Source organism: Atheta coriaria, unplaced genomic scaffold (genome assembly GCF_025399875.1).
Source record: "Atheta coriaria isolate IRGN ID8LTWV9N9 unplaced genomic scaffold, Caltech_Dcor_3.1 hic_scaffold_10_pilon, whole genome shotgun sequence".
Classification (NCBI taxonomy): Eukaryota; Metazoa; Arthropoda; class Insecta; order Coleoptera; family Staphylinidae; genus Dalotia; species Dalotia coriaria.
Genome location: NW_027045452.1, coordinates 8767143 through 8782023, shown reverse-complemented (window position 1 = coordinate 8782023; position 14881 = coordinate 8767143). Strand labels below are relative to the sequence as shown.

The 14881-nt window shown below is 40.3% G+C and overlaps 3 protein-coding genes and 1 long non-coding RNA gene across 9 annotated transcripts in view; 3 read left to right on the top strand and 1 right to left on the bottom strand.

Annotated features, from left to right (window-relative positions):
- Positions 1–999: 999 nt before the first annotated feature.
- LOC135800170 (uncharacterized) lies at positions 1000–1692 on the top strand. The gene is made up of 2 exons (XR_010550117.1): positions 1000–1181; positions 1246–1692. It is a non-coding gene; the product is annotated as an uncharacterized lncRNA (long non-coding RNA).
- Positions 1673–5297, bottom strand: LOC135800168 (WD repeat-containing protein 44). Its single transcript, XM_065313312.1, has 4 exons — positions 5079–5297; positions 3244–4891; positions 2789–3184; positions 1673–2713 (listed from the first exon to the last, which is right to left on the bottom strand). The coding sequence occupies exons 1-4, from the start codon at positions 5144–5146 to the stop codon at positions 2000–2002; spliced, it is 2826 nt and encodes a 941-aa protein (XP_065169384.1). The 5' UTR covers positions 5147–5297; the 3' UTR covers positions 1673–1999.
- Positions 4890–11238, top strand: Fmr1 (synaptic functional regulator FMR1). 4 transcript variants are annotated; one of them, XM_065313313.1, is made up of 12 exons: positions 4890–5008; positions 5445–5663; positions 6111–6163; positions 6241–6397; positions 6494–6657; positions 6724–6960; positions 7205–7267; positions 7639–8068; positions 8131–8350; positions 9342–9524; positions 9590–9673; positions 9808–11238. In XM_065313313.1, exons 2-12 carry the CDS (start codon positions 5460–5462, stop codon positions 9996–9998), a joined length of 1986 nt encoding a protein of 661 aa, XP_065169385.1. In that variant the 5' UTR covers positions 4890–5008; positions 5445–5459; the 3' UTR covers positions 9999–11238. The 4 variants fall into 4 exon arrangements, with proteins under 4 accessions (XP_065169385.1, XP_065169386.1, XP_065169388.1 ...); XM_065313314.1 differs by having other exon boundaries at positions 6111–6164; positions 6245–6397; XM_065313316.1 differs by lacking the exon at positions 9590–9673.
- Positions 11239–11591: 353 nt separating this feature from the next.
- LOC135801091 (protein krueppel-like) overlaps positions 11592–14881 on the top strand; it is a 47907-nt gene continuing 44617 nt past the window's right edge. For all 3 annotated transcript variants that reach the window (XR_010550294.1, XR_010550293.1, XM_065314458.1), the window contains exon 1: positions 11592–11745. The gene's annotated coding sequence lies outside the window, so the exon portion shown is untranslated. The remainder of the gene's footprint in view (positions 11746–14881) is intronic.

Sequence of the window (14881 nt, the reverse complement as noted above, 5' to 3'; positions counted from 1 at the left end):
TAAAATGTGAAATAAATGATTGAATTTCATGGAGAATAACATGTTGTAACGTTGTGAATCTGTTTCAGGCAATTCGCGAGTGCAAAAAACCTTTCTTTTGTATGTTAACAACTTTATCTTCAGCACAAAATCGCGTGATCTCACACGGACACGATGTGCACTCTCTACCACAAAGAAAGCACATTTAATGCAAAGAAGTGCATCTATGTGCCATCTATGCTGAAACTATAAAGTTATATTTAGATATATTGCACTCACTAACAGCAACAATCATTTTCTCATTTCTAGATTGAAAGACATACTACTGTTGCAGTGTTTAAACTAAATCATATTCATTATGAACACAATTAGTAAATAATAAGATAAAAATTACATTAATAAGTTAATAATTTATCAAATTATTCCTTGTAATGTTTTATAATCATGCTTATAATATATTTTTACCAGATATTTATAAATTTTATTTATTTATAAGCAAATTCATAAAATATTACTTAAATTGAATAGAAAATGTTCTAGTAAATTGCAATGTTGTGTTGTTAAGATGTAATAGACACTCCAAACACAAAAAACGTTGCTTTGTATATAAACATGTATTAGAATCAATATAAAATGATTAGTTATATTCATGAAAGAAATGAAGAATATTTGCTTAAATTCACGATGCAAATATAATAAACAGCAACGGTGTGTTTTGATTCCACGAAATAAAGATTCGATACCTGCAGGTAAACAAACTTATCTCTTGCACAAAATCGCGTGATCTCACATGAACACGGCGTGCACTCTCTACCACATACAAGCAATATTTAATACCGAAAAGTGCATCGTAACGGCATTTATGCTCAAATCAAAGACTTATATTCAGATAAGATTAATTCATATACCTGCGTGCACAAGGCCACACCTGACTAAGTTTAACTCCCCAAAGCAAATAAGCAAATATTTAATGCAAATAGTGCATCCTAGCGCCATCTTACCATAAATCATCCCACTTGACATTTAAATTCAAAACAAATCAATCAAATCAAACTCACAAATTAAATTTTAAAATCGCAACCCCAAAATTCCAAAAAACAATGCCTAGAGTATCTCTAAACATTACCCCAAGTGAAACCGCACACGCCAAGACCCGAAAATGGCGAAAAGCATCAGTTTATGTCTTAAAAGCAATACAAATGGTGACCAAACCACTTATATTAACCCATCAATCAAGTATTTAACACTTATTTCAATACGTTTTAGCTTATTGCAATCATAACAATCATTGTAATCCGTCTCCACTCCTACTATTACATCTATTCCCTCGGAGTGATCCTTGCCATCACAAATCTCATCACAAATATATCAGTTATCGCAATGGCGATCGCCGAAGACTTCTCCCGCTACTTAGACATAGCAAACATGTGGGTCCTCCTAATGCTCTACATATCAACATGCATCTTATGGTTCTTGGAGTATTTTTACCTAAATGACCAACGAACATTCGTGCTGGTTCTGGCCGGACTAGACTTGACAGTAATCCTCATGTTCCTCCTAGACTTTGGCGTGCATTATGTACAAATCGACAAAGGAGAAGAAGAAATCTTTAAACAAGTACATCCTGTGGGACACGAACAAATCGAACACCTTAAAGACACTAACTAAATGCTAAAACATAACAAAATTATAATTAAAGCATATTTCCGTATATATTTTGTAATTTGTCGAATATTTTCGTTTATACTTCTCTGTCGCTTTATACAATTAAATAATCTCTATAACATTTTGTTTCAGTATCACACACGCGCACACATACCAACAATATCCGCTAGTTTGTTTTGTTTTACAATAGTAAAAATCATATATACCTAATAAATGACAAGACACAATAGGATGATTTGATCCACGTTGCTGCTTGGAAAACATCTGTAGACTAAAAGTTAATAAATAAAAAAACAACAACAATTTAAACTTGAATCAATTTTGCAATAAATTCAAGTCTGTGAGCTTGGAAAACTCAAGCTAATGCCGACGCCGGCAGCGAGCTGTGCTTCGGCTTCATTTTATTCACGAATATCTTAATGCAGCCATTGAAATCGGCTGATATCAGCACATACCCACCGCATCCTTTATCACGCTGCTCAATAATCGGATCCTTTTCTTTTTCATCCTGTTCGCCATTACTATTATTATCACCTTCGCGTAACATTTCAATAATATTATCTGGATTGGGCGCAAAGATGGCGCAAGTGACTACGGCGTTATGCGCTTTGATCGCTTCCCAGAAATCATTGCGATCGCGTCGCAAAGACTTTGTATAATCATGGCTGGTCTTCCAGATGTAAATGTCACGATTCTCTGAACCACTGACGACGTATTTACCGTCGTGGCTGAAGGATGCTTTGATTTGACTGCTCACATTCGCATAACCTTTGTATTTACACGACAGACTCAAATCGCGCAGGTCATACAGGCGTATACGACTATCATTGGAAGTAACTAAGATTTTATCTTCGCCAGGCATCGGTTCAATACCGCTGATTTTCCTACCGGTTGCATTACGCCCACGTGTTGATCGCACGTGGATTTGTGTATGATACTTCAATTGATCAGTGTTGTAAAAAATACAGCGGCCATCATAGGAACCAATGACAGCGAATTTACCATTTTGACAGAAATTCGCAGCGGTTATCAATTTGGTCGTACCTTCAATCTCATTCCAAACTGCAACCTAATACAAAATATTAATACAACAACAATAAAACTTATAAAAACAAACATAACCTATAAATATAAATGTCCTAACCTTTTTATCCGGAATATTCCAGAGGCGAATCTTTCCATCTAAACTACCACTCAAAAAGTACCTGTCATCTTTCGGGTGGAAAGCAATAGCTGTAACAAAATCAATGTGCTGGAAGCAACACAGACACTCTTTGCGTGAAATGTGCCAGAGGCGCACAGTCTTATCCATTGACGAAGACAGAATAAAGTAGGTTTTCGACCAGGACACATCCAGCAAGTCACTGGTGTGTCCTGAGTATGTGCAAAATGGACGCGGCATGAAGACAAACTTTGAGGCGTCCTCAGCGTTCAGCATATCGGCCGTGCACGTTGATGTTTCACCCGAATGGTGAGAGACTAGTGATTCTTGTGATGGCGTCGGGGATACTTTATCCGCATTATATTTAGTACGCATATCCTGAAAAATACAAAAAACATTATAAAAAATCATTCAAAAAAAAAAAAATTATAATAAACCTGAAAATATGCAAAGTGTTCCTTGATAATCCATATCCTCAAGACCCGATCCTGCCCGGCGGTGGCCATCAACCTCCCACAATTGGAAAACTTCATGCACCAAATCGGCCCGACATGTTCATTATTCAACTCTTGCACATGCTGCATCCTTTCGAAATCATACGGCCCTTTATGACTATTCGCCGCCTTCAACTTAATATTATGCTCGCCGGGATGCACCTCGTCCAACATATCCACAACTTCTTCCTTGTGTCGTGCATGACTCACCTCCTGCGCGATACTCTTCGCCTTATGCATTGTTTTCTTCACAGTCGAACCCAAAAACTTCTTTATCTTAGCAGTGCGCTTGCGCATCCTACCAACGTCAATCTCCACATCATCATCGGCATCCTGTTGATTATCCAGCTTCTTCATACTCATAATACTCTCATCGTCACTCTCCTTATCCTTATCCATGCTGGAACTGCTCACGTACTCGGAAGTCAATCGCATGATATGCAAAGACAATGGATTTATACATTGTGGTAGTTTATCCTCAGCTACACTCAACGGGACGCGTTCGCCAGTGTCTAGATTCAACACGGTTACCTGCTGGAGTATTTCGTAGTCAGTCAAATGTTTGCCGGAGTCTGTGCGTGTCCGTACGTGAATATCCATACCTTTGAGCATGTTTTCATCACCGGCGGATTTCCGCCTCTCTCGCGCGTTGCGTTTATTTACATTGCGATGCGGCCCGAGTGAGTAATGCCCCATTGAGCTGCGATTTGTCGAACCCCGTGAGGCTTTCTCTTTATCTTTTGTATTTTTACCGTCTTTATCCGCTTCGATACTCAGGACATCTTGCGGTTTGACTACGAACTTACCTTTGGTGACTTCTCGAATATCCAAACCATGCACGGATTTAATCGTGCTGGATTTTGAATTATTAGACATGGAAATATCCACTCCGCTTAAAACAGAGCCGAAAACAGAACTGGTAGATGGTGTGATTGGAAGTGATGCGGCTTTGTTCTTTTTCTTGCGTCGCGGAGGTGCAACCGGCGCATCATCCGATAAACTTTTCACGACAGAGCTTTTCGTGCTCGCGATTACATCCGGTTCCTGTAGAGTTACACCGGATTCAACTTCCACTTCAGTTGTGGTGGTTACCGTTGATGTGGCAAGCGTAGCAGTGCTTGGATATTGTGATGTTTCTTTTGAGCTAGGCGTTGAAGAACTTACGGAACTGGTGGAAAGTGCTGAGTTTGATGATTGTGCGCATTCGGCTGCCGGACCGTTGATTGGCCGGCCAACACGACCAATGGAATTAATACTTTGTATGCTTACAGTGTCCAATTCAATCACCCGGAAGGGATGCGTGGTTTTGTTGGAGTTTGAGGAAGCATAGACACCCTCAATGGATGATGTCTGACTGTTGGGTGGTGTTGGATTCGACGGTGTATCTTCATCGTCATTTTGGAGTTTTTGACGTAGTTCTTTGAATTTCCGCCGTCCGCCACCCAAAACTGCTTTTGGTGCAATGAAATTCGCTTCTATTTTCGGTGTGGATGATGACGCTTGTGATTCCTCTGGTTTGGGAACCACGGAGACGTTCGGTTCGGAGCTCGCACGATGTGTGAGGCTGTCGCGTGAAGACTTGCGGATTTTTCTAGAAGCAAATTCGAATCAAGTTAACCGCACGCCATTTGTTTTCGTCAATAAACAACTTTTGTTTCAGTCACAGCGCAGTCAAAGCAGATCTGAAGTGCGTTGATAATCTTGTCAGGTGAGTGTTTTTTTGCGTAAGATAATTAAGAATTTGATAATTATGTGAGCGGATAAGCGAATTTGTGTACCTTGAGCCATGAATGGGTGTAATATCCTCGGCGTCGTAGAACTTCTCGGAGTCGCTGTCGCTCGACATTTTCGGGCTCGGGTGGAAGCAGTTTTCATCTCGGCATGCTCGCACTGATTCAAACTTGTTCGATTAATTAATTATTTAGGAAAATATGCTGCAGTCCTGCGACAGATGAAAATGTTGTGAGCTGTCAATGAAATTAATCTTGAAATATAGGCAACCCAAATTACTAATCCAAACTGTCAAACGTCGACATTTTAAATTTCAGTTTTAATACACTGAATGATTGTGCAGATTTTAAGCAGAATTATATTAATATTTTGTACATTATTAAATGATTTAAATTTTGTGTGATTGATGATAGATAAGCATTGGTGATATGAACACAAGGTGGTCGTTTTCGAGTTCGCCGCCGTCGTCGCAGTGGATGGGCGGCGCTGCAGGCGCCGTCACCGGCGGCTGTGGCGCTGTAAGCGGCACGTCGCGATCACTCCTCACGGCCGCCCGCTGCTCCGCCAGGAACACATACAACATGGACGACTTGGTGGTAGAAGTATGCGGCGAAAACGGTGCCCTTTATAAGGTTTGTATCCGTCGAAGTATACGACGCGCGGCGTGCGGTTGTGGTGCATCGGGTGACGACGTCAATAAAATACGTGCGCGTTCGACTCGCTTGGATTGTGCGCTCGTAGTTTGCCGGCAATTGCAGCGGGGACGCCATGGCGATGCGTTCGGCGCAGGGCGTGAATGAAATCCGCACGCGGTGGATACACGCGCACACCCCAGGCTACAACTCACAATCGCCGATCGTGTGTGTGCAGAAATCTCAACGAAAATGTGGGCGTCACTCGCGGGGGTTCACACCTGAGTGGTGTGTCATTTTCACACCACCCAAGGCACTCAGGGGCTGAGGTTATGTCTTTTTCCATGGGGGGCTCATGGGGTACCAGTTTGTCAGTCAGCCCAATGCATCACAACTTTTATTTTCGTTGATTTTGTGTTATTATCTATGTAATCCATTGTTTTTTAGGCATACATATTAGATGTGTTTGAGGAGGATGCATTAGTTCAATTTGAAGATGGGTAAGTTGGATTTGTTTTTGTTTGAATCACTTGCAACATATCTGTGATACTGTTTGTTGAATGTTTTTTGTCACTAGATGGCAACCGGATTCCAAATTTCTATACTCGCGTCTCAAATTTCCGCCAAAACCCGACCCAAGTCCAGAGTTTCTTGAGAATCAGGAGGTGGAGGTGTATTCTAGCTCTGGTGGTAATTCACAAGATGCCTGTGGATGGTGGAAGAGCAAAATTAAGGTAAATTACCCCAAAAATTTTCCATAATCATTAAATATGTTATAAGTAACTTATAACGGTCTAAAGTTTAATTTTTTCATTTTTTGACAATTGCAGATGATGAAGGGTGATTTTTACGTCCTCGAATATATAGGCTGGCAAAACTCATTCACCGAAATCGTCAGCAGCGAACGCATCCGACACAAGAACACCAACCCGCCGCTGGAGAGAGCAATGTTTCACAAGTTTGAGATTGAAGTTCCTGAAGACGTCCGAGAGTAGTAAGTTGCCTATATTACCCACTCACAAAACACCAATCAATCTCTAATTTTTTTTAATATTCGTAGTGCAAAAGTAGAAAACGCTCACAAAGAGTTTCAAAAAGCGATCGGCGCCGGCGTGATTCGCTACAATCCTGAAACCTGCATGCTGGTGGTGATCTCCACGTGCGAATCGAGCAAGAAGCGCTCGTCGCTGCTGCAAGAGATGCACTTTCGCAGCCTGCAGCAAAAGGTGCTGCTGCTCAAGCGCACCGAAGAGGCAGCGCGCCAATTGGAGAACACGAAACTCTCGACGACTGGCGGGTGAGTGTCATTTTTGCTGCATATATTGTTTACGCCAGTCATCATCATTTACATCAACTAATTAATTAATAAATAACTTCATTAGCGCTATCCCGCGAATATCCCGCAAGCAATGATTTTTGTTTTGCACATTCATTGGTTAGGATTTTTTAAACGAGGACAGGACCAGAGTGTTTTAAGCGGGGGGCGCGTGCGCGTGAGTGCTGGGGGATGTTTGACATGTTGTTTTGTTTTTTTCTTTCAGCAAGTCATTTAAGCCCATGTATCAGCGTGTCTCAAATTTCGAGGCAGCTCGTGCGGGCTCCAGGTGAGCACAATCAACAATACTCGCCGTGTTTTTTTAAACTACACTTTATCTCTTTTTTTTAATTTAGTTTTTTTTATTTAAATAGAAAATTTGGTGGCATAGGTGTGGAATGTTTTTGTTGTTGATTTTTTGAAGTTGAGTTGAATTTTTCTCTGCGTCCTGGCTGCATGTATTATAAAATGTGTTCATCAACATTTAATTTTTTTAATCATTAACACTTTGCATGTAATTGTATATGTATCATATTGCCATGGACTTGAGTGGAGTTAAAAGTAAAGCACACATGCATGTCTTACTTTTTTATATAATTTAAGTTTTTATTTTTTTAATTATTTATAAAATGTAATATAATGTGTGTGTTTGTCTTGCAGATATTCGGATGAGTTTAACGTGCGTGAAGATCTGATGGGTCTGGCGATTGGCGCGCATGGCGTGAACATTCAGCAGGCACGCAAGGTGGACGGCGTGACGAACATTGAGCTGGAGGAGAACTCGTGCACGTTCAAGATCTATGGCGACAGCGACGAGGCTGTGAAAAAGGCGCGCGCCATGCTGGAGTACAGCGAAGAATCGCTGCAGGTGCCGCGCACGCTCGTCGGCAAAGTGATTGGTAAGAATGGCCGGATCATTCAGGAAATTGTCGACAAAAGCGGCGTGGTGCGGGTGAAAATTGAAGGTGATAATGAGCCGCAGCCGACGATTCCGCGCGAAGAGGGCCAGGTGCCGTTTGTATTCGTTGGAACCGTCGAAAGCATAGCTAACGCGAAAGTTTTACTCGAGTATCACTTAGCTCACTTAAAGGTAAATACAAATTTAATCCAATTTTAAATTTTAATATTTATTATTATTATTAATCTCATTAGGAAGTGGAACAATTAAGACAAGAAAAGTCTGAGATCGACCAGCAGCTACGTAGTATCCAGGGCTCAACGATGGGCTCCATGCAATCGCTGTCGATGTCGAGGCGAAGCGACCGCGGCGGCTACAATTCGGACATGGACGGAGGTCGTGGCCGAGGGCAAATGCGCGGACGTGGTGGACGCGGGCGCGGCGACCGAGGCCGTCACGATCGCTACAACACCGGTACTATTTCAAACTCGCATGATTACGATAATAATGTAACCACCAACGGGAGGCCGTCGAGGAGTGCGAACTCAAGAGGCAATGCGGCTGGGGCTGGCGGTGGTGGGAATAGCGGCGGCGGAGGACGTTCGTATGGACGTGCACCACCGCCAGCGAAAACTCATCGAATGATAGATCTCTGAAAAACTCCGACGGCGGTGGAGGTAGAGAGAAATCCAGCCGCAAAGCGGCTGTTGATGCCGCCGGCGGCGGCGATAGAGAACAGAAGTGAAAAAAAAAGAAAAACACACACAAAAAACACTGTTATTGTTGTTTCATTACAAACACAAAAAAAGCGCGTGTGCCTCTCGGCTTTATGCAATTAATATTCACACTTTAAACAAAACACAACACATTTTGCATAAAGCCCGAGTGAGCATATTTTGCTACACTGACTGACCCGGCTTGCGACACAATATTTACGATGAGGATACTTAACACACATACACTGAAAATAATATGAGAATGAGAATACGATCCGAACAATCATTAATATGCGTTTTTGTTTTTTTAATTTTTGCGTTTTTTATTTTGTGAATTGATTTGGTTTTACGCATTTTTAATGCGCACGCATTCACTGCGAGGAGGGCGGAGATTATTTCAATTGGAATTTCGTTTTTGTTTTTATCTATTTCCGCCTCTCGTTGAATGCTCTCTTGATTTTGACGTACCATCCGAGCTTGAGAAACCTTTGTTGAATAATGAAAGGATACTGCGAGTTTTAGGACTTGAAATATATGAGAAAACAAAAAGAACGACGATTACACTACTACTACAAGCTGTATCTTATTGTGAAACGAGACTTTTTTGACTTAGTAACAATAATATTGATATAGTAACATGTTGTTTTTGTTTTCGATACATTTCACATCCTCTTTTGAATTTTGAACAAAGGTTTTCTCGCGTTTGTGAACGAAGAAAAGTTTTTAAGTAATTTGTGTGTTTTTGTTAGGTTCGAGACATCAAACACCTGATACGACTGAGGAGCGCGTTGGGGATTTACCGCCCCGACAACAATACGGGTCTTCCAGGGGCGGCGGGCGTAATCGTCGTGATCGACGCGATGAACGGCGCAGGACGACAGACGATGAGGAAACCGTGCTTGATAGTCAGGACCATTCGGGCGCTGATCGAGGTAAAGTTCAATTTTAACTCTTTAGTTTTAGTTGGTTTCATCATTGGCATGACGTGAATATTTAGAATCGGTGTCGAGCGCTGATTTATCGTGGTGTTCGGGTACGGCTGGCCGACGAAGATGGCGGCGTAAACGTCATTTCCACGACGGTATGTGCTCATCATTTGTTTTTGCGCATAAAACAAATGCTTTACGTGTTGTATGGGATTTTAACACATTTTTTGTGTTTTTTTGTTGTTGTTGGGAGTTGTGATGTTAATGGTTGGATTGTTTGTGGTTTCAGTTCACAATCATCAGAGTGGTGGTGCAGGCGGTGGCGGTGGTAGTGATGTGCATCACATGTCGAATAATGGCGACGCGCCACCACAGCACGCCAAGCCGCACGCATCCGGTAAATCGCGAGGGAATCGCGGCACGTCGCGCCGAAATGAGCCGAAACCCGCTGAGGAATTGGTCAACGGCACGCCGGCTTAGGACGACGACGCATCCCCCATGATCATCATCATCCGCTCTCGATTTCTTCACACACCGTTTTATTATTTATATATTTGTGTGTATGTTGTTCTGTATAAAGATGGCCGACGCGCAACAATGGCCGCCATTTTGTATTCGATTTCTATCAGCCGGCAGAGAAACTTTTCTTTTTCGCATTACTCTTTTGTTCAGTGCCAATTTTCGTTTTCGTTTCCTTGGAAGAAAAAACTCAAACGCTTGTTGTTTTTAGTGTATTAATTATTATTATTTATTACTTTTGGTCGTTTGTGATTTGCTTTTGTGTTTGTTGGTTATTTCGAATCGAAGGCTGATAGAGATACTAAATCAAATGTATTTGTTCGTAATGAGCAACTGAATGAGACTGCAAATTGTAAAACACGAGAAGCGCCTGCAGTAACTTTAAATAACGATTTAATAACAAACATGTAATATGCAAACACAAGACTGTGCAGAAACCCCCTCGCCTGCCTCCCGCCGCCCCACACACACGTGGGGGCGGCCTTTTTTCATGGTTTTCATTTAACGAATCGTCAAACACAAACTAGTATAATATAAGCGAGGCGTGTGTGGATGAGCTTGTTGCGCAAAACGATAGGCAAACTAAAACCAAAATGCAAACACACTCGTCGTGATGAAACAAGTTGTGAGTTGTGAGTAAATTTTCTAATCTTGGAATACAATCGATGTCGTTTTCAAACTTCTTATAGTAAAATAGCGCACAGTTTTGGCATTTTCGGCGCCATCTTGAAACCAACCGAAACAGATATTGAGTTTGAGTCTTTTTGGAGAAAAAACACACACAACTTAATTAATTGCCATCCGTAAACTTAATCGTAATGTTTCTTTAATAATGTATCGATTATTTATTTCGTTTCCTTCTCTTTTTTTTATATTCTAGTTTATAAATATTAAAGCTAAAACACCTGTTTGTTTTTTCGTACGTAATTTTCTTGTTTTGATGGATTCCGGCGTGCTTGTTGGGTATGATTGATTCGTTTGACTCGATGAAGGTGCTCTGCGTTCAATTAAAATGAGAGTTGCAGAAGGGGAGGTTTTCTAGGATAAACAAAATGTTGAACCACAAATTTAAAACAAATGAGATGAATATTGTGATTGTGGGAGAGGATTTGTTTCGCTAATGTATTACATACATACTATATGAGAATGGATTATTGTAAACACACGATTTTGCATTAAATTAACAATAGATTTTGCGCAATTTATCTTTTATTGCCGTGCAATTGACCTCAACATTCTAGTTGGTCCCAAATAAATCATCTAAATTAAATAACGCGGGTCTTCTATAGGCAACCAAGTATACAGCAAAGTAAAACCAAAAATTTATCATAATATTTGTATAATTACATTAGAAATAAACAAAAAGGTCTAAAATATACTATTTAAATGATAAATCAATTAAATTATTACTATTTGACACGGTTTTGTGTGTCATAACAATTAAAAACTGTTTAAATTTCAAATTAAATTAATTTAGTGTACTTACACTCCGCCAGATGTCGCTAGCATGCTGTTTACAGCATAAAAATCACTCACTATCTCTCAATCAACAAAAAAGACTTCAAACAAACAACACAGTGCAAAACATATCAAAAACCAGTATTAAACAATCTTCAATCGTGAATAAACGTGTTTTAACTCGAATATATCCGTGTAAAGACAATCTGTGCATCAAAATGTCCGACGCAATCACTTTCTACGTATAAAAGTAAGTTTTATTTAATATTTACTACAACTATTTACAATTTTACTAATGTTCCTATTGAGATTCACCGCAGTGCAAAAACGATTGCACAAAAGAATCACAACAAGAAAACACGCATTTAGAAGCGTTTATACCGCATTTAGCACCCGTTTTCGGGCGTCTCAATGCCCACGGCGGCTAATGTAAGGGTTAATCCATGAATGCGCTGAATGCAGCGCATTGTGTAAGCGTGAGGTGCGTGTAAAACATCCGCAACGATCCGCAACCACAAAACGCTAAGCGGTAGGCGCGGTACACACGCAAAGATCGACGGATATCTTGTCGGCAATCCTTTCAAACGTTTTTTTAAACACGGATCATCACACACCGTAGAAAATCGAAAATATTTTCGTAGGTGTACGGTGTGATATTGGTATTGATACGAAGTCAAGCGTAATTCATGAGTTTCTATTTCTATTGTGTGTGAAGCAGTTTTTTATTCGGGTTAAGAAATTCGCCAGAGATTTGCCAGCGCACGATTTGATATTTATGGCTTTATACGCAGCGACTTTCAGGCTGTTTGCACATGTTGAATCCGCCGAGAGACGCACAAAGCCGTCCCGCGTTGCGGCGTCGGCGTCGAGAGAATCACTTCCTCGGCACGTACTCACATATGTTGCTTCCGTGAGCAACAAGTGTCCATACTATACATCTACCTACATCTAAACTCGAAACTTGCAGTCTAAACATTTTTGTGTCCTGTTTTGTCCACCTGGGGTCAATAGAATCGTCTTATTTGCGAATTATTGCAAAATATTGTGTCTCTTTGTCGGTGCGCTTGATTACACTCCACAGACACTTCACAAAAAGCAAAGTAGCAGTTCCCTGAAGTCGAAGAATATCCACTTCATCTCTCGTAGAAGAAGAAGAGATACTTTTTGTGTTGTGTTATGTTGAAAACACACAATATCACCGGTGATCATCAGCACCCTTGAAAGGGTTTCATATGCGTGCGTATTACATGTTTGCAAACTTTGGAAACAAGCTGTGCATTGAATACCTACGGATTAGTAGATATTAGACGCCGACACCGCCACTGATCCGAGAAGAGATTACGTTTTACGTGTATTTTAAAGACTTATAGATTTGCAAAGTGTTGAAGCATGTAACTAGTATCCAAACAACGCAATCTTTTAAATTTTTAAATTTTGCATGTTTTTATTCTAAAAATTAACCAAATTTTAGGGTTATGTTGATATGCAACCAGTTATACATGCAAAAAAATGTGAAATTGTTGAAATTGTCGAATTTCTTCAAAAATTCTTCGAAATTGCGTCACAAAAAGTGTTTGTGAATGATGCGGGGGTTGTATTGGTTGCTTTTGAGGGCGAAAACCGAAATGCACCCGGGTGCGCGCCACCAAACGCTCGAAAAACGGCAGATGTGTGCTGATATAAACCATACGTTAATGTAATTTCGCTTCGCTCGTTTCTGGGGCGCTTTTCCTGCTTTTCGGAAATCCACAAACGATGAAACACGTCAAACTGGTTGGAATTCACGTTGTTTAACCCGTAACACACCAGCGGGTCTATAAATTACGCCTGAAAATTGAAATAATTCAAAATTACCAACTGACGCTTTGCGAAATTAAAAAACATAAAAAGGGTTAAATTAACGAATCACATGAAAGTACACCACATCACCAATCCACGTTGGTGTTAATAAAAGGGTTGCGGAGTTATGAAGGGTTAAAATAGAAAGGGGAATTATAAAATGGCCGCCATCGAGTACATCTACTTACATTACATTTAATTCATATAAACAGTTTGTTTTCCTTGACAGTTTTCTTCTTTAGCAACATCATTAATATTATGTGAGGTTATCTCTTGTGATGGGCACGTATGGTGCCCACTTTAGAATATTCAACATGAAAATGTGCAACATCATTAACGCACTGGTTGCCTTTTCACAAAAACACAACTAAACTCTTGAATGTCACCGAAATTAATGGAAAAATATCTAAAAAGATGTTTGCGTTAGTAACGGTCATCAGTAGCACGACTACCGGTGTTCAACTGGTTGCGTTTTCATGCTCCAAAAGTCGAAATAGATCATTGCCTTACAAAAGTCTCGGACAATGGTCATCATTGTAGGCTGAACGGGTACGAAATCACTATCAAAGCTGCGCCTGTCAATTGATTCTAAATGCTAGGGTTATAAACGACCAACCGCACACCGGGTTTTTTTGTGCAAACCTCGTTTTTGATGCTTTTGAGGCAAGCCGGAGGTCATAATTTACTTTTGGTCAACATGCAACTGCACAACTCACATTTTTCGATGCTTTGTGTCACGCAGCATCAGTGGGAGGGTTTTAAAGACAAGAATTGTGATAAATCTGTGAAGAGGTAAGAAAAACCGTACAAAACTTAACCTAGACATTGTATTATGTAATTTATGTGTATCACGTGTTGCCTATGTTAAAATTAACCTAAAACAATTGATATTTGACAATTTCGTTTATAACGTTTGCTGTTTTAACTTTTTAACGAAAAGTTGTGGATAATACCACTCATAAAACGTGAAAGTTTCTTCGAAACTGTTAAAAACGTGATTTCTGCTTGTAAAACTAAAAATTTACACCCGCCAATAGACAATAAAAAAATAACCAGGTCACAAATTTATACATTGGTTAATAAAATGTAAATTTTGCAAAATTTTCAGGCAATAGACCCAAAAATACGAAAGTTGTGCAAAAGTGCAGTGATAAAATTGCACAATATAACATTTTATGCACTGGTTCGGTAAACGTTTGGAATATTTTCTACCTGCGCCAACAATTCGTGTCGCTTTGTGCAGATTGTCTGCTCCATTTACAAGCCGACAATTACCACTCCACTAAAATTCCACAATTTGCATATTTACGTTTTGGAAATGGTGCTCCGGTTCGGTTTCTTTGGCTTCTTTAGATTCCTTTGACCTACGCAGCTCGCAATTGTGTGTTTTCGGGTGTGCGGTGCGCGTTTCTACGAAACAAATCATAATTTACAACCCGACACAAGTCGCAAACTTTTTCCTCCAGCGTCTGGAATTTGCATAACACATGCACGTTTACAACGGATTGCTCTAGTTGTGGCGTTATGGTCTGTTATAACAAAATAAA

What these genes read in the sequence shown, in the direction of transcription:
- LOC135800168 (XM_065313312.1), bottom strand. Translation starts at nt 5,146, where the DNA reads ATGTCGAGCGACAGCGACTCCGAGAAGTTCTACGACGCCGAGGATATT. An exon ending in ACACCCATTCATGGCTCAAG is followed by an intron (nt 4,892 to 5,078) that starts GTACACAAATTC and finishes ATTTGCTTCTAG; the next exon opens with AAAAATCCGCAAGTCTTCAC. An exon ending in AACACTTTGCATATTTTCAG is followed by an intron (nt 3,185 to 3,243) that starts GTTTATTATAAT and finishes TGTATTTTTCAG; the next exon opens with GATATGCGTACTAAATATAA.
- Fmr1 (XM_065313313.1), top strand. Translation starts at nt 5,460, where the DNA reads ATGAACACAAGGTGGTCGTTTTCGAGTTCGCCGCCGTCGTCGCAGTGG. An exon ending in GCAGCTCGTGCGGGCTCCAG is followed by an intron (nt 7,268 to 7,638) that starts GTGAGCACAATC and finishes TTTGTCTTGCAG; the next exon opens with ATATTCGGATGAGTTTAACG. An exon ending in CCATTCGGGCGCTGATCGAG is followed by an intron (nt 9,525 to 9,589) that starts GTAAAGTTCAAT and finishes GTGAATATTTAG; the next exon opens with AATCGGTGTCGAGCGCTGAT.